Source organism: Bos indicus x Bos taurus, chromosome 6 (genome assembly GCF_003369695.1).
Source record: "Bos indicus x Bos taurus breed Angus x Brahman F1 hybrid chromosome 6, Bos_hybrid_MaternalHap_v2.0, whole genome shotgun sequence".
In the NCBI taxonomy this organism is placed as follows: domain Eukaryota; kingdom Metazoa; phylum Chordata; class Mammalia; order Artiodactyla; family Bovidae; genus Bos; species Bos indicus x Bos taurus.
In genome coordinates, this window is record NC_040081.1 from 84,762,790 (window position 1) to 84,787,541 (window position 24,752).

Here is a 24,752-nt window from a genome sequence, read left to right on the forward strand (position 1 = left end):
CTTGGTCAGAGAACTAATACCCCACGTGCCGGGAGGAAACAAAGCCCATGTACCACAACATGCACAAACAGACTTTCTAGTCTGCATGCTCTCTGTATGCTGTCACAAAAAGCACAGCCAAGCACAGCAATCAAGATTTAAAACCCAGAGCAGCCAAAATTTAAAAAAATAATGAATAAATAAATAATAAAAAGTTTGTTTTTTAAAGTTCAACATTGCTAATCATCAGAGAGAAACAAAAAACACAAGAAGATAGTATCTCACACTTGTCAGAAGGCTATCATTTAAAAGACTAGAAATAATGAGTTTTGATGAGTATGAGGAGAAAAGGGAACCTTAGTACACATTGTTGGTCAGAAAATAATCTGGCACAGACTCTACGGAAAACAGTATAGAGCTTCCTTAAAAAACTAAAGATAGAAGGCCCATGTGATCCAGCAATCCCACTGTTGGGTATAAATCCAAAGAAAACGAAAACGCTAATTTGAAAGATATATGCACCCCAATGGTCGTAGCAGCATTTATAATACATGAGATGTGGATACAACCTGTGTCCTTCCACTGATGAATGTGTAAATAAGATGATGAATGGATAAATATGCACATGGAATAGTACTGAGTCATAGAAAGAATGAAATTCTGACACTTGCAATAATGTAAATACACTTAGAGAGCATTATGCTTAGTGAAATTAGTTAGACAGACACATACTCTATGTTAACCTTCCTGAGTGGAATCTATAAAGTAGAACAAATGACTATAACATAACAGAAACAGATTCAGAGATATAGAGAACAAACTAGTGGTTACCAGGAGAGGGAGGTATGGACAGACAAAATAGTGGTATGTGTTTAAGCTATACAAACTACGATGTGTAAAATAAATAGACAACAAGGTTGTATTGTACAGTGCAGAGAGATATAGTCTTTATTTTGTAATAGCTTTAAACAGGGTACAGTCTATAAAAAAATTGACTCACAATGCTATACATACGAAACTAACATAATATTGTAAATCAACTATGTTCAATTAAAAATAAAAGAATGCTAATGTATCTCTTAGATATAAGACATCTCTTGTAATGAGACATCTCTTATAAAAGTTTACCTTAAAACTTATACATATTTACTAGAAGATTTATATTCCAAGGGAAAATCCATCAAAGAGACCAACAGATAGACCTAAAAGTAGAAAAATGGGTAGAAAAGACATTGGATTGGAAAGGTGTAGCGGAGATTCAGCCTAGAGAATCTCTTGTAGGCACCAGATTGTATATGAAATATTGAAACTATTATTAAGGGATCCACATCTATTCAGATACAAGATGAAGAATCTAAGATGCTCCCAAACGTAACCATATCATGGCAATAGGAAATTCTCAGGAATCACAGGAAGCTGTTGGATTCTGCAAGGACTCACCATAGGAAGTAAGTTCCTGCCCTCAGCTTAGGTGCTCAGAGAAGAGCTCCTATTCCCAGGGAATAGCCATAGGGAGATTAATGGTGATCTTTCCTCTTTGGAGACTTGAAAATTACATACTCAGAATTTAGGAATTTGGATAAACAGAAATTAGGATAGAAACAACATTTCCAAAACCTGAACCATACTATCTGAGGCATGAACCGTATAATTCCAAGAGAGGCAAGGCCTGATGAGCTATGACTCAGGGAACAACTTGAAATCCTGAAGACAGACAGTAATGGCACAAAGTGTTCTGGGTCAAATTTTAAGGAAAGGGAAATTGGAGCAGAGGTAGGAAACACAGTATCAGTGTTAAAGCAGCATTTCTTGAGTCATATTAGTAGGAAGTAGAACTTAATTTTAAACCACAAGGAAAATGCAGGAATAGTTTATTAAAAGGTGACAGTTTGTCCTAGTTTTAGGGACTCTCAGAGTGAGTGATTAACCACATTGAAAAATCAAAACTTAGAAGCACATTTTTTTTTCCTTTTTAAAACCATTCAATTGCCTAAATTAAATCCTAACTGTCCTTATTTCACCAAACTGCAGATCAGACTTCTTCAGATTTTCAGTTTAGGTTCCTCAAATCTCTGTACGGAACTGAAGTTCAGTCTCAGACATTTCCTTCTTATAAATGGCATCAAATTTCTCATTTTGGGCCACTGTGAAATAATTCTTCCAGTCACCTGCAATCCCTAAAAATTACAAATAAGAAAACATATGAAAGAATAAAATATTTTCTTTATGAAGTAAAAGCCATTGTATACCAAAAGAAAAGACTGAAAGAGTTTAAAGGAAGCCTTTCTTTGTATTTGGATACTTTAAAATTCATCTCTTTTTTTATTGGTAATTACTGCCATCTGTATATAAATAAACAGCAGGCTTCTCTGGTGACTCAGATGGTAAAGAATCTGCTTGCAATGCAGGAGACCCAGGCTTGATTCCTGGGTCAGGAAGACCCCCTGGAGAAGGGAATGGCTACCCATTCCAGTATTCTTGCCTGGAGAATTCCATGGACAGAGGTGGATTACAGTCCATGGGGTCACAAAGAGTTGGACACAATTGAACAACTAACTCTTTGACATGTTCATAATTAAATAGACCCTGGTTTTAAAGAAACATTATACAAAGGGTTAGTTTTGTTGTCTAAATTTGCAGCTGTACAATAATTTCCTGAAAGAAATTATTTTAGTGTTTCTAATTGTCCCAGATCATGGGGTTACCACTGGTCACTGAATCGATGATCAGGGAATATTTTACAGTCTTTCATGAGTTGCTTTTGGAAACTGTACAAAGAACTGGTCATGAGTATAGTCACACTGTGAAACAGAAAGTTGATAAATATCATTTCCAAGAAATAATAAATGAGGATGTTAGGATATTTGGATGATTCTTGTGTTCCCTGAGCTCACTAGATACATCTTATTTTAATTTTAGAGGAGAAGAATAGCATTAAAATCAAACATATAAAATCACTGAACAATTTTTATAGAAGTGAAACTGTTGGGATATAAATTTACATTTAATCTTTTATTCTTGGATGCTTAAAAATATTTATTTGAAAATAAATGTTTAATGTACTGCTGGTGTGTTTGGAGGAAAACATTAATTTTGCAATTTATTTAACATTAAATTGAACTTCCCTGGTGGTCCAGTGGTTAAGAATCTGCCTGCCAATCAAGGGGCCATGGGTTCTGTCCCTGACCCAGGAAGATCCCACACGCCATGGGGCAACTAAGCCCATGCACCACAACTACTGAGCTCATGCTCTAGAGCCCGTGAGCTGCAGCTACTGAGCTTGGATGCCACCACTGCTGAGCCTACATGCCCTAGAGCCTCTCGTCTGCAGCAAGAAGCCACCACAAAGAGAAGCCTGTTCTGTGCAACCAGAGAGTAGCCCCCAGTTGCCAAAACTGGAGAAAGCCCATGTGCAGCAATGAGGACTCAGAGCAACCAAAAATAAGTGAAATTTAAAAATAAATAAATACATCATATTGAACTGCAAGTCTTATTAAACCATGATGGTTTCATGAAGATTTTAAATCATTTTAACAAGAGATGTCCCCATAGACAAAATTGTTTCCCTGGTTATTATACTTTATTCTGTTTTCACCAGAAGTTGATAGTTCTTTGGAATGTATGTGAGGATAGTTCATAGTTGGGATAGTACACCTCTAAAGATGTCATTGAAAAGAGGAAGTGTAGATTTAAACAATAAAGAGATATATAAAGCATTCTAATAATAAATTCTATTTTGAGTATAAATATTCTATACACAAAAACGTTTGCTTCACAAGAGTGAGGAAGTATAAAAATTTTTTGATAAAATAAATTCTGGCCAAATCCCAGGATTTTCTGTTTTGTTGCAGTTTGGGACATAAGCATTAACATTGGACTTTATCATCTCCCTATCGTCATTAATATTGTGTGACTAAACTATGACCTTGATTATCCAGGGTGGAATCCTTCAAAACTGTTCATAGCCCTTTGTTCATACTTCACTTTTCAGAATTTTCCAATATCCATTCTCTTGTGTTACAATATGAGCTTCTTGAGCATATATGTGTTATTTACATTCTAGAAAATATGATCTGCATATAGTTATTCATGAAGACCTTTTCTTAAATATTAACTAACAAATAAAAGGTATCTTTTAAGTATTATTGAACGCATGAATAAATAAACAAATAGATGTTATATTAGATAAGAACATACTAAACTGCAAGATAATAGGACTTGCTACTTTTGTGTATATAATTTTTGGTGAGAAAAAAATACAGTGTAAGCTTACATAGCTTCTATGAAAGTCCTCCCCCAAAGCTTGTGCTTCAGATGTTATTCTTTTCTCCATTTTATCAGTGATGGAACCAGAACTTTGGCAGATTTATTAGTGTATGCAGTGTCAAAGGTTCAGGGAATGGCACAGCCTGGATAAATCCCAGAGCAAACTGACCACAAAAGTTGTGTTCTTCACTACTCCCAGAGGGGTGGAAAGAGTGTCTTTCTTGTGTACTCTCTTCCTTTGAAGTTGTAGAAACCGTGGAATCCAGATACTGAGGTTATTTCTATACCCTAATGAGATATCATCTAATGGCATAAATTTTCATGACTGGGGGAAAGCTCTCTTGGAAGTTACATTCAATGATCTGGTATAATGAAAATTTGCCTTATTTAATTAATAAGGGTTTGGGTGTTCTTTTTTTTTTTTTTTCGTCTCTGTTTCTTCCACCAGGAAAACACGTGTGTGTTGTTGTGTGTTGTGTTGTATCAGTCTTTGTTCAAACTTGTAATGCACCATTTACAATGAAAAATTAGCCTTGACCTCTTATACTAGAGCTTACTTTTTAAGCAGTGTTTTGAAAATTTAAAAAAAACATAATTTGAAAACACTAGGTGTACACTAAGGTACAGAGAAATATGTGTTAGAAAATTCTGTAATCATATAATACTTTCGGAGAAGGAAATGGCAACCCACTCCAGTATTCTTGCCTGGAGAATCCCAGGGACGAGGGAGCCTGGTGGGCTGCCGTCTATGGGGTCTCATAGAGTCGGGCACGACTGAGCGACTTCACTTTCACTTTTCACTTTCATGCATTGGAGAAGGAAATGGCAACCCACTCCAGTGTTCTTGCCTGGAGAATCCCAGGGACTGGGGAGCCTGGTGGGCTGCCATCTATGGGGTCACAAAGAGTCGGACACGACTGAAGTGACTTAGCATCGAGGGTCTTAATCCACATGTTCATACATACAATATATTTCCAGGTTATGTTTACTTTCAGGCACACCAACTGAAATTTTATCTTTCTCTCCAGTTCAGTAAAGAATATTGAAAAGATAGGGTGACATGACTAGGTGGATAAATTCTCACATTTAAGATAATAACACATTTTTGACCCAAAACACATATGATAACCCACAATTTATAGTACTTGACAATTGAAATAGAGCTGTATTTTGACAGTGAATGTCGTATTTCTCTATTGTTATCTTAAGTTAAATTTAGATTCCATGTTTACCATTAACATAATTCAGATAGTATTTTTAGGGAACAAAAACTTCCCACATTCCCTTTCTTTTTGTGAATCCTTCTTAACAAAATAACTGCTGCTTTCTAATGATAATGAGTCTATAGAGAAAATGCTACTGCACTGACTGACATTAATTTATTACTGGGAGGAAGGAGGAGGCCTGTGCCAATTTAAATAAAGATTTAAGTTTTAGGAATAAAAAAATACAGAATGACTCACATCAGAAGTGACAAAACCACCCCCTTTTTGCAGGGTTGTAAAGAAAGGGAGAAAGATTATTAGGTACTCAAGGTGTTCAATAACAGGTCTACATGCATTAGTCCCTTTAATAATTTCCAATCTAACTCAACGACTTTTATGGTAGGTATTTTTAGTGTCCTTATTTTACAGATGAAAAAATTGAGCCCCGAAACTGGCTAAATAACTGGGTAGAGATTACAAAGCTCACCCTCATTTCAGACCAATTCATAAGAAAGCAGAAAGGAAAAATAAACTGAAGAAAATAATTACCTTTGCGCATAAATGAGGACTTGCTGTGGTCCATCACTTCACTTGGTAGATGTGTATAATTCACTAGAGGGTTGTCCTTCATCATTTCAAATGATGTGTGATAGATTATCTTATCCAAGATCTCATCATCCAGGTTTTTCTCTAGAAATTGAACAACCTTCTTGATCTCTTGCTTTGGATTCTATCAATAGGGTAGAGATACACCCAAGAAAATGGTAAACAATAAATCATTAAAATAGTATGAAAAAAATCATGAAAATGAAAAAAGATCAATAATTTATGTTTAGTAAAGGTAGAGTGGAAATATTTTGTTTATTCTGTCTTATTTTTCATTCAAAGTACAATAATAATCAACTTTAACATAATTATTAATAGCATTTAGTAAAACAGATTGTAGCAAAAATTTTCAGCTCAATTTGCAGTTAAATTTGAAAACTGAATGTTTTAGGGACCCAGTATCTTTATTCCTTCTATCTTTATTTTTCTGTTACTCCTCCAAATTGGTTTCTTGTTTATAATAATAATATTTAATAAAAATAATGTAATAAATTCAGGCAAAACTGAAGATATTTTTAAAATTTATTAACACTGATGAAATCTTGCTTGGATGTACATTATTAAAAACAAACCAGTGAAGTTGCAAAGATAGCAAATTATTCATTAGTCATTGAGAATAAGAAGAAAAAAATCTCAGAAATGAATAATTTTTTCAAATTCTAATGGCATTAACAATATCTGGAACCTTTTAGGAAGCTAAGCAAATATATATATAGATATGTCTAGAAAGATTTTGAAGGGATTAACATCTAAGCTTAATTTAGAAAGATGTGTCAGAGTTTACCAAGATGCAGTCTCCTGAGCAGTTGGAGAGTAAATTTCCAGTAAAGAAAATATAACTCTTGGAAGCATCAACTCACTGTGTTCAAGTGAAAAAAAAGAAAAGTGGTTGGAGTTGGGGTTGAGTTGTTCATAGGAGTGAGAGAGGCTACGTGGCAGTAAAGATGAATTGAGATAAAATTTAGAGCATCACTGGATGTCCTGCTGAAGGATTTGGATTGTATCTGTTATGTAGTAGGGACACAACTCTTTAATAATGTGTCTTATTCACTCTGTGTGTGTTGAGTGTGTGTGTGTGTGTGTGTGTGTGTATTGAATGTTTTTGCATGTTTATGTTTTGGTAAAGAGTTTCCTATAATGGAAGTTCTGACAATATTTTATGTATCAGGCCTTGACAAGACAACAGTGAGATGGCTACTAATGTGGTGCCAGGGGTTAGCATGACTTAAATGTCAGAAATGATGATAGTGGAGAAAAGACTAAGAGAAAAGTCAGTAGTGAAAACACAGAAAAAACATATGGACAGGCAAACAAATATAGAGCAATTTCTGTTACATATTTATAGTGTTTGAAGAATAATTTGGCCACGGCCAAAGTATCAATGATGATGCTAATTTACAGACAAGTAGAAGTTAAAGCAGAGAGTGCTAGCTTCTACTTCTTTTTCACCTCATTGATTGAGAGTTTGAGAATTGATGCAGACATTCATAAACCTGATGTAAATTACTAGACTTCTCTCTGAATTTTATTCTTGATCTATAGTTATAATTTTGTCATATTATTGTTTTTATATGAAAACCATTTCTGTAACATTGTCTAAAATATAACCATGATAGGAAAAAATGTTGTCTAAAAAGTTTAATGTATAGTAAGTTTGAGTGGGATTCAAAATATCAGGATATTCTTATAGAACTGACTAGGCCAGACTGTAAATTAATATGCACAAATTGACCTGAAAAAGGCATTTTCAGTGAATAAGGAGAGAAATATTTGACACAAGAGTGTAATGTGGGGAGCAGCACGATGTCTGACTCAGAATTTGGATACCAGCTCAGCCTAGGAAATGTATTACTTTGTTTATCCTATGGAGAAAAAGAACTACATCCAGAAGTTAAATTTGCTCTCTTCATAAAGTGAATAAGTTTCACTTTGGTCTCCAGAAAGTAAAAATAAAATACTTGGCACAGAAAGATAATTTTCTGTCTTATGAAGAACTTATAACTTAATTCTGATTAGTCAAGCACCCAAGGGAGAGCACCACTTTTTGAAAGTGGTTTCATAAAACCACTCTAGTTTTACAGCTGTGTATTGTGTTGCCAGCAAATTGTCATAAAGGGGCAATGGTAATGTTTAGATCACAGATTCTCTATGAGCTACAAGTAAGTGTGATAGAGAGTGGGAGCCTGAGCAGAGTAGAAAAGGACTCTTATTGATAAGATATGAGAAATGCCCTGAGAGTTTCTCAGAAATACATGCAACAAGAGAGATTTTACATAAGGTAAGGTTTCTGTGCTGAGTAGGATAAAAAAAAAAAAAAAAAAAAAGTGAAAGTGTTTCTCACTCAGTCCTGTCCAACTCTTTGCGACCCCACGGACTGTAGCCCACCAGTCTCCTCTGTCCATGAAATTTTCTAGGCAAAAATACTGGGATGGGTTGCCATTCCCTTCTCCAGGAGATCTTCCCAATCCAAGGACTGAACCAGAGTCTCCCGTATTGCAGGCAGGTTCTTTATTGATGTCACTCAAATATTTGTAAGGAGAAGGAAATGGCAACCCTCTCCAGTACTCTTGCCTGGAAAATTCCATGGATGGAGGAGCCTGGTAGGTTACAGCCATGGTAGGTTACAGTCCACAAAGTGTCAGACACGACTGAGCAACTTCACTTTCTTTCTTTCTATAGATGTTTTTGGAGAAGGAAATGGCAACCTACTCCAGTGTTCTCGCCTGGAGAATCCCATGGACAGAGGGGCCTGGTGGCCTACAGGCTATAAGGTTGCAGAGAGCCGGACACAACTAAGCAACTAACACACATACACACACACAAATGTTTGCAACCACTACTCATTCATTCATTCAAGCAATCACTTATGCATACAATAAGTGGCCATGAGCACCTATATATATGGTAGGTGTTGTAAGTACTGTGGATGCTGTTACAAGAAAGGTAGATATGCCTTCCATCAAGAATCTGAAATTCCACAAGATATCCTTATTTGCATGTTCAGGCTTTTACAACTAGATAAGCTTGGTTTCCGTGTGTGTGTGTGTGTGTGTGTGTGTGTGTGTGTATTACCTAATAAAATAGCCTGAGGATAGGCCTGGAACTTTGCAATAGTATTTAGGTTAATACTAGTTCATATGGGAGACTAGAAAAATCTTTATGAATCCCTGAACTAACAGTTAAGAAGAATGTAAAAGAGAGGAGCACACTTAAGATATAATATGTAGGGCATGTGAACCAATGGGATGTTCAGGAGAAAATGAAACCATATTCACTACATGAAAGTCAGTGAGGACAATTTACTTTCAAACTTTCAATACTGAATGAACAACCAAACATCATTAACCAAAAGACAGAATAAAAGAAAAGGATTACTTTTTGGAGAGAGAGAGAAGCAAGATGAGTTTAATTTTCAACATGTTAAATTTGAGGGTCATTTAAATGGCAACCCACTCCAGTACTCTTGCCTGGAAAAATCCCATGGACGGAGGAGCCTGGAAGGCTGCAGTCCATGGGGTCGCTGAGGGTTGGACACGACTGAGCAACTTCACTTTCACTTTCATGCATTGGAGAAGGAAATGGCAACCCACTCCAGTGTTCTTGCCTGGAGAACCCCAGGGATGGGGGAGCCTGGTGGGCTGCCATCTATGGGGTCGCACAGAGTAGGACACAACTGAAGTGACTTAGCAGTAGCAGTTAAGAAAAACAAGGATCTGAAGTCAGGTTAGAAGTTAAAATGGAGTTTTTGGTGGGTAATTAGCACATAGTTTTGGCAACAGTGGGAATAGATATGATCATCAATCTGTAACAAAGAGTTTAAAAAAAATGAGGACCAAATGATAGAGATTCACAGGAAAACCATGACAGAATGATAACCCATTAAACGAAGGAGACAAATTTGAAAAGAAAGGTGCTCAAGAGAAACACAATGATTGAAAAGGATAAGAGGATTAAAACGTCACTGATTTCACAATTAGATTCATTAAAGATCTTAGCAAGATCTGGGTAAACAGACATGGAAAATAGGCAAAGCAATTATATCATTTGAACTCCATAGATTAATTGAAAAAACTATTAATCCTTTTGCTCCAGGATGTAGTTGAGGAATTTTATATAATGTATTTCTACTATTTTACCTCTTTCATATCTTCATAGAATAAGAAAAGTATCGGGTGTCCTTCCTTTTTCTTCCACCAACTTTTAACATGATTAAACCAGGAACCATAGGCCACTAAAACCAGAGAAATAACTTATTTCCATAAACATTTATCAAATTGAAGATTTGTTTGTGAAAAATAAGTCAAATTATACAAATATTTTGTCGAATTTAGTAATCAAGGAACTGAAACTATAAAGTCTATGTAAACAAGTATATATAATCAGCTACTTATGGATGCACAAATTTCAGATTTTTAAATATATTAATTGCAAAAGAAACATTTCAAATGGAAATACATTGTCCTCCAATAGGTTACACTTGGCCACATGCAGAAGAAAACTATTCTTTTATGAAATACTCATATCACTTATGTATCTAACTACTGTAAATGTATGTATAAAAGATTTAACTAATGATTTGGACAAATAAATTTTTGTTGTGAGTAGGAACTGAGAATGGGTTTTTATCGACTGAAAAGAGATTTGAGAATATTTTCATTAAGCTGATGTTTAATAGCAGGATTATATATTGAATGTCAGCAAATATTAAATGTATTTGATTTAATTTGAAATGATTTTTGAATTTACTTGTTACTGATTTGGAAAAAGAAGTGTTTTGAAAGGGAAATTCATACTTGTAATGGTTAATATTATTAAAAATAATTTTTAGTGACATTAATTTTTAGCTAAGACCATCCTACCATTTCCAGTCAAGAATTTCTCTAGATATTCTCCCCAGGTTCCAGGAAGAGGCTGCAAATTATTCATTAAGTCAAAGTGGTAAAATGAGACAGCAACATCCTTGGCATTTCGAGCCAGATAAATGATCTATAGGGGGAAGATGAAGAAAATCAAATGCATGATATTTTATTTAAGAAAAAAAGTAACATACAGTAGGCATGTAAAACAACAGATCTGAAATCCATGAAATTAAAAACAGTGAAATATTAAGAAAATTAATAGAAATGAAAAAGTTGGTTCTTTTTTTAAAAAACCAACAAAATTGATAAATATCTAACAAGTGTGACAAAATAGAGAGGACATAAGTTACTGATAATGAAAAGTCTTTGGATGTGCAGGCACAAGAGATATGTGAAAAATCTCTAACTTCCTTTCAATTTTGCTACCAATCTAAAATTCTTTAAAAATAAAATCACTGTAGAAAATAAAATCTGTTAAAGAAAAAGGAGGGAGTATTTTTAACAACTTTTCTTTTTTTTAATTTACTTTTTATTGAAGGATAATTTCTTTACAGAATTTTGCTGTTTTCTGTCAAACCTTAACATGAGATAGCCATAGGTAAGTGTTAGTCGCTCAGTCATACCCAACTCTTTGAAACCCCATGGACTGCAGCCCACCAGGCTCATCTATCCATGAGATTTTCCAGGCAAGGATACTGGACTGGGTTGTCATTTCCTTGTCCAGAATCAGCCATCAGTTCAGTTCAGTTCAGTCGCTCAGTTGTGTCCGACTCTTTGCGATCCCATGAATTGCAGCACCCCAGGCCTCCCTGTCCGTCACCAGTTCCTAGAGTTCACTCAAACTCACATCCATCGAGTTGGTGATGCCATCCAGCCATCTCATCCTCTGTTGTCCGCTTCTTCTGCCCCCAATCTCTCCCAGCATCAGTCTTTTCCAATGAATCAACTCTTCACATGAGGTGGCCAAAGTACTGGAGTTTGAGCTTTAGCATCATTCCTTCCAAAGAACACCCAGGATTGATCTCCTTTAGAATGGACTGGTTGGATCTCCTTGCAGTCCAAGGGACTCTCAAGAGTCTTCTCCAACACCACAGTTCAAAAGCATCAATTCTTTGGCACTCAGCTTTCTTCACAGTCCAACTCTCACATCCATACAGGACTAGTGGAAAAACCATAGCCTTGACTAGACAGACCTTTGTGGCAAAGTAATGTCTTTGCTTTTCGATATGCTATCTAGGTTGGTCATAACTTTCCTTCAAAGGAGTAAGCATCTTTTAATTTCATGGCTGTAGTCACCATCTGCAGTGATTTTGGAGCCCCCCAAAATAAAGCATGACACTGTTTCGACTGTTTCCCCATCTATTTCCCATGAAGTGATGGGACCAGATGCCATGATCTTAGTTTTTTGAATGCTGAGCTTGAAGTCAACTTTTTCACTCTTCTCTTTCACTTTCTTCAAGAGGCTCTTTAGTTCCTCTTCACTTTCTGCCATAAGGGTGGTGTCATCTGCATATCTGAGGTTATTGATATTTCTCCTGGCAATCTTGATTGCAGCTTGTGCTTCTTCCAGCCCAGCGTTTCTCATGATGTACTCTGCATAGAAGTTAAATATACAGCATTGACGTACTCCTTTTCCTATTTGGAACCAGTCTGTTATTCCATGTCCAGTTCTAACTGTTGCTTTCTGACCTGCATATAGGGTTCTCAAGAGGCAGATCAGGTGGTCTGGTATTCCCGTCTCTTTCAGAATTTTCCACAGTTTATCATGATCAACACAGTCAAAGGCTTTGGCATAGTCAATAAAGCAGAAATAGATGTTTTCCTGGAACTCTCTTCCTTTTTTGATGATCCAGCAGATGTTAGCAATTTGATCTCTGGTTCCTCTACCTTTTCGAAAACCAGCTTGAACATCTGGAGGTTCATGGTTTATGTATTGCTGAAGCCTGGCTTGGAGAATTTTGAGCATTTCTTTACTAGTGTGTGAGATGAGTGCAATTGTATGGTAGTTTGAGCATTCTTTGGCATTGCCTTTCTTTGGGATTGTGATGAAAACTGACCTCTTCCAGTCCTGTGGCCACTGCTAAGTTTTCCAAATTTTGGTATATTGAGTGCAACACTTTCACAGCATCATCTTTCAGGATTTGAAATAGCTCAAGTGGAATTTCATCACCTCCACCAGCTTTGTTCGTAGTGATGCTTCCTAAGGCCTACTTGACCTCACATTCCAAGATGTCTGGCTCTAGGTGAGTGATCACACCATCGTGATTATCTTGGTGGTGAAGATCTTTTTAGTACAGCCATAGATATACATATATCCCCTCCCTTTTGAACCTCCCTCCATCTCCCTGCCTATCCCACCCCTCCAGGTTGATACATAGCCCCTTTTTGAGTTTCCTGAGCCATACAGCAAATTCCCATTGGCTATCTATTTTATATATGATAATGTAAGTTTCCATGTTACTCTTCCATACATCTCACTGTCTTCTCCTCTCTCCCCATGTCCATAAGTCTATTCTCTATGTTTGTTTCTCCATTGTTGCCCTGTAAATAAATTCTTCAGTACCATTTTTTTAGATTCAGTATATATGTGTTAAAATATGTTATTTATGTTTCTCTTTCTGGCTTACTTCACTCTGTATAATAGGTTCTAGGTTCATCCAACTCATTAGAACTGACTTTTTATAGCTGAGTAATAATATTCCATCATGTATATGTACCACAATTTCTTTATCCATTCATCTGTCGATGGACATCTAGGTTGCTTCCATGTTCTAACTATTGTAAATAGTGCTGGGATACATGGGTCTCTTTCAATTTTGGTTTGCTGAGGGTATATGCCTAGAAGTGGGACTGCTGGGTCATATAGTGGTTTTATTCCCAGTTTTTTAAAGAATCTTCATACCATCTTCCATAGTGGTTGTATCAATTTACATTCTCACCAACAGTGCAAGAGTGCTCCCTTTTCTCCACACTCTCTCCAGCATTTATTGTTTGTAGACTTCTTGATGATGGCTTTTCTGACCAGTGTGAATTGATATCTCATTATAGTTTTGATTTGTATGTCTCTAATAATGAGTGATGTTGAGCATCTTCTCATGTGTTTGTTAGCCATCTGTATGTCTTCTTTGGAGAAATTTCTGTTTAGGTCTGTTTCCCACTTTTTGATTGGGTTGTGTGTTTTTCTGGTATTGAGATGTATGAGCTGCTTACATACTTTGGAAAGTAATCCTTTGTCAGTTGTTTCATTTGCTATTATTTTCTCCAGCTCTGAGGGTTATCTTTCACCTTGTTTATAGTTTCCTTTGCTGTGCAAAAGCTTTTAAGTTTAATCATGTCCCATTTGTCTACTTTTATGTTTATTTCCATTACTCTAGGAGGTGGGTCATAGAGGATCTGCTTTGATTTACATCATAGAGTGTTCTGCCTATGATTTCCTCTAAGAGTTTTACAGTTTCTGGTCTTACATTTAGGTCTTTAATCCATTTTGAGTTTATCTTTGTGTATGGTGTTAGGAAGTATTCTAATTTCATTCTTTTACATGTAGCTGTCTAGTTTTCCCAGCATGATTTATTGGAGAGCCTGTCTTTGCCCCATGGTATGTTCCTGCCTCCTTTGTCAAAAATAAGGTACCCATAGGTGCAGGGTTTTATTGCTGGGCTTTCAATCTTATTCCATTGGTCTATACTTCTGTTTTTGTGCCAGTACCATACTGTCTTGATGAATGTATCTTTGTAATATAATCTGAAGTCAGAAAGATTGATTCCTCCAACTCCATTTTTCTTTCTCAAGACTGCTTTGGCTATTCAGGGTCTTTTGTGTTTGCATATGAATTGTGAAATTTTTTATTCTTGTTCTGTGAAAATTTTCATTGGTAATTTGATAGGGATTGTAGATTGCATTTGGTACTATAGTCATTTTCACAATCTTGATTCTTCCTACCCAGGAACAGGGAATATTCTTTCATCTGTTTATGTCATCTTTGATTTCTTTCATTAGTGTCTTATAATTTTCTGTGTACAGTTCTTTTGTCTCCTTAGGTTAGTTTATTCCAAGATATTTAATTCTTTTTGTTGCAATGGTGAATGGGATTGATTCCTTAATTTTTCTTTCTGGTTTTTCATTGTTAGTATATAGAAATGCAAGTGATTTTTGTATCCTGAAACATTGCTAAATTCACTGATTAGCTCTAGTAATTTTCTGATACTATCTTTAGTGTTGTCTATGTACAGTATCGTGTCATCTGCAAAGAGTGAGAGCTTTACTTCTTCTTTTCTGATCTGGATTCCTTTTATTTCTTTTTCTTCTCTGATTGCTGTAGCTAGGACTTCCAGAACTATGTTGAATAATAGTGGCAAAGGCGAACACCCTTGTCTTATTTCTGGTCTTAGGGGGAATGCTTTCAGTTTTTCACCATTGAGAATAATGTTTGCCATAGGCTTATCCTATATGGCCTTTATTTGTTGAGATGGGTTCCTTCTACACCCATTTTCTGAAGAGTTTTAATCATAAATAGGTGCTGAATTTTGTCAAAGGCTTTTTCTGCATCAATTGAGATTATATTATGATTTTTATCTTTCAACTTGTTAATATGGTGTATCACATTGATTGATTTCATATATAGAAGAATCCTTGCATCCCTGGAATAAACACAATTTTATCATGGTGTATGAGCTTTCTGATGTGTTGCTGAGTTCTGTTTGCTAAAATTTTGTTGAGGATTTTTACATCTATGTTCATTAGTGATATTGGCCTGTAATTTTCTTTTTTTGTGTTGTCTTTGTCTTGATTTGGTATCAGGGTGACAGTGGCCTTGTAGGATGAGTTTGGAAGTGTTCCTTTCTCTGAAATTTTCTGAAAGAATTTTAAAAGGATAGATTTTAAAAGGATAGATTATCTCTGCTCTAAATGTTTGATAGAATTTTCCTGTGATGCCATCTGGTCCTGAGCTTTTGTTTTTAGGGAAATTTTTTTTTTAATCACAGCTTCAAATTCAGTGCTTATAATTGGGTTGTTCATAATTTCTGTTTCTTCCTGGTTCAGTCTTGGAAGATTTAACTTTTCTAATAAACTTTCCATTTCTTCCAGGTTATCTATTTTATTGTCATATTGTTGTTCATAATAGTCTCATAATCCTTTGTATTTCTGCATTGTCTGTTGAAATCTCTCCTTTTTAATTTCTAATTTTGTTGATTTGATTCTTCTCTCTTTTTGTCTTGATGAGTCTGGCTAAAAGGTTTGTCAATTTTGTTTATCTTCTCAAAGAACCAGCTTTTAGTTTTATTAATCTTTACTATTGTTTCATGTTTTTTTTTTTTTTCACTTACATCTGCTCTAATCTTTATGATTTCTTTCCTTCTACTAATTTTTGTTGTTGTTGTTCTTCTTCTTCTTCCAGTTGTTTTAGGTGTAAAGTTAGATTGTCTATTTGGTGTTTTTCTTGTTTCTTGAGACACAATTGTATTGCTATAAACTTCCCTCTTAGAATTGCTTTTGCTGCATCCCATAGGTTTTGAGTTGTTATACTTTGTCATTTGTTTCTAGAAATTTTTTGATTTCTTTAGTAACCTGTTGTTTATTTAGAAACATGTTGTTTAATCTCCAGGTATTTGTGCTTCTTATAGTTTTTTTCTTGTAATTGATATCTAGTCTGATAGCACTGTGGTCAGAGAAGATGCTTGATACAATTTCAATTTTCTTAAATTTACTGAGGTTTGATTTGTGACCCAAGATGTGGTCTATCCTGGAGAATGCTCCATGTGCACTTGAGAAGAAGGTGTATTCTTCTGCATTTGGATGTAGTGTCCTGAAGGTATCAATGAGATCCATCTCATCTAATGTGTTATTTAAGACTTGTGTTTCCTTATTAATTTTCTATTTTGATGATCTATTGATGTGAGTGGCATGTTAATGTCTCCTACTTTTATTGTATTACTGTCAATTTCTCCTTTTTTGTCTGCTAGTGTTTGTCTTATGTATTGAGGTGCTCCTTTGTTGGCTGTATAGATATTTACAATCATTATGTCTTCCTCTTGAATCGACCCCTTGATCACTTGTCCTTCCTTATCTCTTGCAATCTTCTTTATTTTAAGGTCTATTTCATCTGATATGAGGATTGCTACTCCAGCTGTCTTTTGCTTCCCATTTGCATGGAATATATTTTTCCATCCTTTTACTTTCAGTCTATATGTGTCTCAAAGTCTGAACTGTGTTTCTTATAGACAGCATATATATGGGTCTTGTTTTTGTATGTATTCAGCCAGTCTGTGTCTTTTGTTTAGAGCATTTAATCCATTTACACTTAAAGCAATTATTGATATATATGTTCCTATCGCCATTTTCTTAATTGTTTAGGGTTGATTTTGTAGATCTTTTTTCTTCTCTTGTTTTTCTTGACTGCATAAGTCCCTTTAACATTTGTTATAAAGCTGGTTTGGTGGTACTGAATTCTCTTAACTTTTCCTTGTCTGAAAAGCTTTTTATTTCTCCATCAATTTTGAATGAGATCCTTGCTGGGTACAAGGTTCTCTTGCTGGTTGTAGACTTTTCCCTTTCAGTTCTTTAAATATATCCTGCCATTCCCTTCTGGCCTGAAGAGTTTCTCCTGAAAGATCAGCTGTTAAGTCTTTGGGGTTTCCTTTGTATGTTACCTGTTGCTTTTCCCTTGCTGCTTTTAATATTCTTTTTGTGTGTGTGTATTTGAAACTTCCCTCATAGCTTAGTTGGTAAAACATCTGCCTGCAATGTGGGAGACTTGAGTTCAATTCCTGGGTCAGAAAGTTCCCCTGGGGAAGGAAATGGAAACCCACTCCAGTATTCTTGCCTGGAGAATTACATGGACAGAGGAGCCTGGCAGGCTACAGTTCATGGGATCGTAAGAGTCAGACACAACTTAGCACTATCTTTTTCTTTCTTTGTGTTTAGTCTTTGTTAGTTTGATTAGTATGTGTCTTGGCATGTTTCACCTTGGGTTTATCCTGTATGAGACTCTTTGTGCCTCTTGAAATTGCTTGACTATTTCCTTTTCCATGTTGGGGAAATTTTCAGCTATAATCTCTTCAAACATTTTCTCATATCCTTTCTTTTACTCTTCTTCTTCTGGGATCCCTATAATTCGAATGTTGGTGTGTTTGATATTGTCCCAGAGGTCTCTGAGACTATCCTCAGTTCTTTTTATTCTTTTTAATTTATTCTGCTCTTCAGAAGTTATTTCTACCATTTTATCTCCAGCTCACTGATTCCTTTTCCACTTCAGATATTCTGCTATTGACTCCTTCTAGAGTATTTTTAATTTCAGTAATTGTGTTGTTTGTATGTTTATTCTTTAATTCCTCTAGCTCTTTGTTAATTGATTCTTGCATTTTCTCCATTTTGTTTTCAAGGTTTTTGATCATCTTTACTATCATTATTCTGAATTCTCTTTCAGATAGTTTGCCTATTTCCTCTTCTTTTTTTTTTTTTTTTTTTGACTTCTGTGTTTCTAGTTTGTTCCTTCATTTGTGTAGTATTTCTCTGCCTTTTCATTTTTTGTTTTAACTTATTGTGTTTGAGGTCTCCTTTTCCCAGGTGTCAAGGTTTAATTCTTTCTTCCTTTTGGTTTCTGCCCTCCTAAGGTTAGTCCAGTGGTTTGTGTAAGCTTCGTATAGGGTGAGATTTGTGCTGAGTTTTTGTTTGTTCGTTTTTCCTCTAATGGGCAAGGCTGCTGATGACTGGGTTTGTAATGTTGTTTTGTTTGTTGTTTAGATGAGGTGTCCTGCACAGGGTGCTACTGGTGGATGGGTGATGCTGGGTCTTGTTTTCAAGTGGTTTCCTTTGTGTGAGTTTTCACTATTTGATACTCCCTAGTGTTATTTTTCTGGTAGTCTAGGGTCTTGGAGTCAGTGTTCCCACTCTAAAGGCTCAGAACTTGGTCTTTTCTGTTCACTTAGCTTCATTTGAAAATGATCTACTTTAATTAACTTCTCACCACTGTGGCATCAGAGACCAAGCTTGTCCTTCTTCATAGAGGAGACACCAAGTCAGCCTTTCACGAGGTGCTCATTCTAAGCCCTGTGGCCCTGGTGTCAAACCATTTCTCCCAAGTTTAACAACATGGTCGAAAATCTCCATGAAATCAAGAATGCATGGCCAGGAGAGTGGTCAACTGTCAGAAATACTTGAGCTCTGAGCCAAGCACTGCGTTTTACTTGCTGTGCCACCTTGAGCAATCCGCTTGATATTTCTGAGCCTCTTTCCTCCTCCAAGGCAGAACCTGAGAGTGCGGCAGTCAAGGAGCAAGCAGATGCCTTTGTGCGGGTCTCCACGCCTGTGTGCTCTGCCCAGACAGTCCCAGCCTCGGTGCACTGTGAGCTCCCATGGGCGCCTGGACAGCCAGGAATGCGGCTCCTGCTCCCAACAACTTTTCATTACAAAGTTCAACAACTTAGAATTTAACAACTTAGATTCCAACATGTGATAAACTAGTAAATGCCAGACAGATAATCTGAATAGCTTCAAAATATTGGGGTGGGGGTGGGAAGTTTACAATTTAAAAGTTTCCTAAAAGCAAATACCCAGGCTCAGATGTCTCACTGAAGAATTTTACCAAACAAATAAGAATTGACAACTTTATGTTGAGTTTTCAGAGAAGATTAGACTATTGAGGACAGCTGGGAAAGAGTAGTAGCAATATTGTGCTGAGATAAGGATTCTGTTCCTACATAATTTTGGAAATTTTGAATATGCATGTTTAGGCTAAAACATACTGTGTTTTTACAAATTTAAACACTTTCTTACATAGCTCACTTCTTATGGTAACAGGTGAACAAAGCCTTTGAGCAATCACTTTACTATGTGAGTGAGAAAGAGTTAAAAGACATGTTAAAAACTGGCTTGTTGTTTAGAGTATACCTTGCAGTTGTTTTCCCAGAAAGATTTAGGAATGAGATCAATTGGCAGATGTGTTTTCACAACCCGGGGTGATGGATTCTTCTCCAGTTGTTCTAAACCTGAGGAAATTTAGTTTGGTTATATAGGTACTACAGTCTCCAAGGAACCTGCATTTCCTGAATTTCTCAACCAACCTTTTGAAATACTTTTGAGCAGTATATAATGTTGCTAAATTTTGAACAAATCACAAGCCTCATAAATGTGGATTCTAAGAGCCAGTATTTTCTAATGAATAAGGACTTGGGTTCTCTGTTAACCTCTTCGGGCTCAAATCCTAACTTTCTCACTTATTCATCATCAAGCATTTGAAAGTATCCTGGAGTTTCAAGGATTCACTTTCTTCACTTCCAAAATGAGGAGTAATAATACCAACCTTAGCAATTTGGAGTTTCATCATACCTCACACTGACTTATGCTTTGCAACAGCTATTATATTGATAGTATACATGATATATTTGTAGAGCATCAGCTGTTATATCTGCATTTTCATTATCTCCTTTATGAGTCATATATATATATATACACACACACCATGTATATACAAAATGAACCTGTTGCTTCATTCTGTCTCCTAACTTCACCAAAAGATTTCTCAGCCTTTTCTGTCTTGTGATTATTTTGCCATGCAGGGTCCTTTAAAGAATCCTCCTACACACATAAATATGAATGTTGGGAATATGTAATGACATCTCAAGTATGCACATTCAGGTTCCAGAATAAATCTGAGTGCCAGTTTACTCTCCTTCACCTGCTATATCTCACCTACTCCCTCTCTGGTGAGGCTTCACAGACTTGTTCTCCACCCTACCCTCATCTCTCATCAGTTATCTGATTCCCTTGTCCCTTATTACTTTGATTCTATCACTTTTTCATTTAATATTTTTCTATTGTTCTGGAAACTCAACTCATTCTGCACTCATTTTGGTTACTTGTCCCAGAATGATCCTTTAGTTGCAAGCCTTATCATTTCCTTTCTGACTTCAGACAACCACACAGAAAGAACAACACCTTTTCAGTTGATCCTTGTCTAACTGTAGAAGTAATGAGTTCTAGTAGAGGAGAGAATATGAATTCTTCTCTTTACACTGATAGACACATTCACCACCATAATAGTGTCTTCTTATCCCATGTTTCCAGCAGCATTCGAGAGCCAACCCTTGCTTTCGAACCATTCTCACTTGCCTACAGGACACCCTAGTCTGCTGATTCTCTCTTAGTTCACTGAATATTCCTAAGAATTATAAGCCCTGTCTAGTCTTCAATTGTTTTAAATCTCACCTTTCCAATCTTTCATTGTTGTTGATTTTTGGTGGTGGTGATTTTTTTTTAATCCCCAGAGACTACCACCCAGCTCTTTTCTGCATCTAGGCCACCATATCTACTCCTTCATCTTCCTGAAATATGCCTTCTCTAGCTGTGTACAAAGCTTTAGGTCTCCATTCAGAGCTAAGATCCCTAAATATATAGTCTAAAGTCAAATCTCACGTTCCCTTTCATAGAGCCCTACCTCTGGATATGTTAAACTAACAGTATTCATATATCATTAGTTTATTACTTATTTAATGTCACAATATTATTGTAAGCTCATTGGGGACAGGAAATCCAGTTTACTTATTATTTTATATCTAGTCCATAGATCAGTGCATAATTCTTTAGAAATACTCAATAAATATTTGTGCAATGAAAAAATGAATCATTAAAAATAAATTTTGTATTTTAAGAATTGGTACTTCTTTACTTAATTACAGCAAGGATCTAAGAAATTAATCTACCAAATTTTTTTTTTTTTAATAAAGTTTTGTTACTTACAGGACCTGGAAATTGTATAGCACACCTGGTGCCACACAGCAAGGTCATTGGTGGAGAAAGAGTGAGTGGGCCCGGAGTTCTGCTTTTATTTTATTCTGGAGTGGGAGGCTTAGGGTTTTAACTGCTCACTCTTTAATGGTGAATTTAAAACATAAAAGCATTCAGCTGTGAAACCGTCTGGACCTGGGCTTTTGTTTGCTGGAAGATTTTTGATTACCGTTTCAATTTCCTTGCTTGTGATGGGTCTGTTAAGATTTTCTATTTCTTCCTGGTCCAGTTTTGGAAAGTTGTACTTTTCTAAGAATTTGTCCATTTCTTCCACGTTGTCCATTTTATTGGCATATAATTGTTGATAGTAGTCTCTTATGATCCTTTGTATTTCTGTGTTGTCTGTTGTGATCTCTCCATTTTCATTTCTAATTTTATTGATTTGTTTTTTCTCCCTTTGTTTCTTGATGAGTCTGGCTAATGGTTTGTCAATTTTATTTATCCTTTCAAAGAACCAGCTTTTGGCTTTGTTGATTTTTGCTATGGTCTCTTTTGTTTCTTTTGCATTTATTTCTGCCCTAATTTTTAAGATTTCTTTCCTTCTACTAACCCTGGGGTTCTTCATTTCTTCCTTTTCTAGTTGCTTTAGGTATAGGGTTAGGTTATTTATTTGAGTTTTTTCTTGTTTCTTTAGGTATGCCTGTATTGCTATGAACTTTCCCCTTAGGACTACCAAAAATTTAGAGAAGAGCTAACACCTATCCTGCTCAAACTCTTCCAAAAAACTGCAGAGGAAGGTAAACTTCCAAACTCATTCTATGAGGCCACCATCACCCTAATACCAAAACCTGACAAAGATCCCACAAAAAAAGAAAACTACAGGCCAATATCACTGATGAACATAGATGCAAAAATTCTTAACAAAATTCTAGCAATCAGAATCCAACAACACATTAAAAAGATCATACACCATGACCAAGTGGGCTTTATCCCAGGGATGCAAGGATTCTTCAATATCCGCAAATCAATCAATGCTATACACCACATTAACAAATTGAAAAACAAAAACCATATGATTATCTCAATAGATGCAGAGAAAGCCTTTGACAAAATTCAACATCCATTTATGATAAGAACTCTCCAGAAAGCAGGAATAGAAGGAACATACCTCAACATAATAAAAGCTATATATGACAAACCCACAGCAAACATTATCCTCAATGGTGAAAAATTGAAAGCATTTCCTCTAAAGTCAGGAACAAGACAAGGGTGCCCACTTTCACCGTTACTATTCAACATAGTTTTGGAAGTTTTGGCTACAGCAATCAGAGCAGAAAAAGAAATAAAAGGAATCCAAATTGGAAAAGAAGAAGTAAAACTCTCACTGTTTGCAGATGACATGATCCTTTACACAGAAAACCCTAAAGACTCCACCAGAAAATTACTAGAACTAATCAATGAATATAGTAAAGTTGCAGGATATAAAATCAACACACAGAAATCCCTTGCATTCCTATACACTAATAATGAGAAAACTGAAAGAGAAATTAAGGAAACAATTCCATTCACCATTGCAATGGAAAGAATAAAATGCTTAGGAATATATCTACCTAAAGAAACCAAAGACCTATATATAGAAAACTATAAAACACTGGTGAAAGAGATCAAAGAAGACACTAATAGATGGAGAAATAGACCATGTTCATGGATTGGAAGAATCAATATAGTGAAAATGAGTATACTACCCAAAGCAATTTATAGATTCAATGCAATCCCTATCAAGCTACCAACGGTATTCTTCACAGAGCTAGAACAAATAATTTCACAATTTGTATGGAGATACAAAAAACCTCGAATGGCCAAAGCTATCTTGAGAAAGAAGAATGGAACTGGAGGAATCATCCTGCCTGACTTCAGGCTCTATTACAAAGCCACAGTTATCAAGACAGTATGGTACTGGCACAAAGACAGAAATATTGATCAATGGAACAAAATAGAAAGCCCAGAGATAAATCCACGCACATATGGACACCTTATCTTTGACAAAGGAAGCAAGAATATACAATGGATTAAAGACAACCTCTTTAACAAGTGGTGCTGGGAAATCTGATCAACCACTTGTAAAAGAATGAAACTAGAACACTTTCTAACACCATACACAAAAATAAACTCAAAATGGATTAAAGATCTAAACGTAAGACCAGAAACTATAAAACTCCTAGAGGAGAACATAGGCAAAACACTCTCTGACATACATCACAGCAGGATCCTCTATGACCCACCTCCCAGAATATTGGAAATAAAAGCAAAAATAAACAAATGGGACCTAATTAACCTCAAAAGCTTCTGCACATCAAAGGAAACTATTAGCAAGGTGAAAAGACAGCCTTCAGAATGGGAGAAAATAATAGCAAATGAAGCAACTGACAAACAACTAATCTCAAAAATATACAAGCAACTCCTACAGCTCAACTCCAGAAAAATAAACGACCCAATCAAGAAATGGGCCAAAGAACTAAATAGACATTTCTCCAAAGAAGACATACAGATGGCTAACAAACACATGAAAAGATGCTCAACATCACTAATTATCAGAGAAATGCAAATCAAAACCACTATGAGGTACCATTTCACACCAGTCAGAATGGCTGCAATCCAAAAGTCTACAAATAATAAATGCTGGAAAGGGTGTGGAGAAAAGGGAACCCTCTTACACTCTTGGTGGGAATGCAAACTAGTACAGCCACTATGGAGAACAGTGTGGAGATTCCTTAAAAAACTGGAAATAGAACTGCCTTATGATCCAGCAATCCCACTACTGGGCATACACACTGAGGAAACCAGAATTTAAAGAGACACGTGTACCCCAATGTTCATCGCAGCACTGTTTATAATAGCCAGGACATGGAAGCAACCTAGATGTCCATCAGCAGATGAATGGATAAGAAAGCTGTGGTACATATACACAATGGAGTATTACTCAGCCATTAAAAAGAATACATTTGAATCAGTTCTAATGAGGTGGATGAAACTGGAGCCTATTATACAGAGTGAAGTAAGCCAGAAGGAAAAACATAAATACAGTATACCAACGCATATATATGGAATTTAGAAA

At 35.9% G+C, this 24,752-nt stretch overlaps 1 protein-coding gene across 4 annotated transcripts in view; it reads right to left on the bottom strand.

The window, feature by feature from the left end:
- Positions 1 to 896: 896 nt before the first annotated feature.
- Positions 897 to 24,752, bottom strand: part of SULT1B1 (sulfotransferase family 1B member 1) — a 43,300-nt gene continuing 19,444 nt past the window's right edge. For all 4 annotated transcript variants that reach the window (XM_027544660.1, XM_027544663.1, XM_027544664.1 and 1 more), the window contains 5 exons: positions 19,802 to 19,899; positions 10,916 to 11,042; positions 10,193 to 10,287; positions 6,000 to 6,180; positions 897 to 2,156 (listed from right to left, as the gene is read on the bottom strand). In XM_027544660.1, coding sequence (XP_027400461.1) covers positions 2,044 to 2,156; positions 6,000 to 6,180; positions 10,193 to 10,287; positions 10,916 to 11,042; positions 19,802 to 19,899 — 614 coding nt within the window. In that variant the 3' untranslated portion in view covers positions 897 to 2,043. The remainder of the gene's footprint in view (positions 2,157 to 5,999; positions 6,181 to 10,192; positions 10,288 to 10,915; positions 11,043 to 19,801; positions 19,900 to 24,752) is intronic.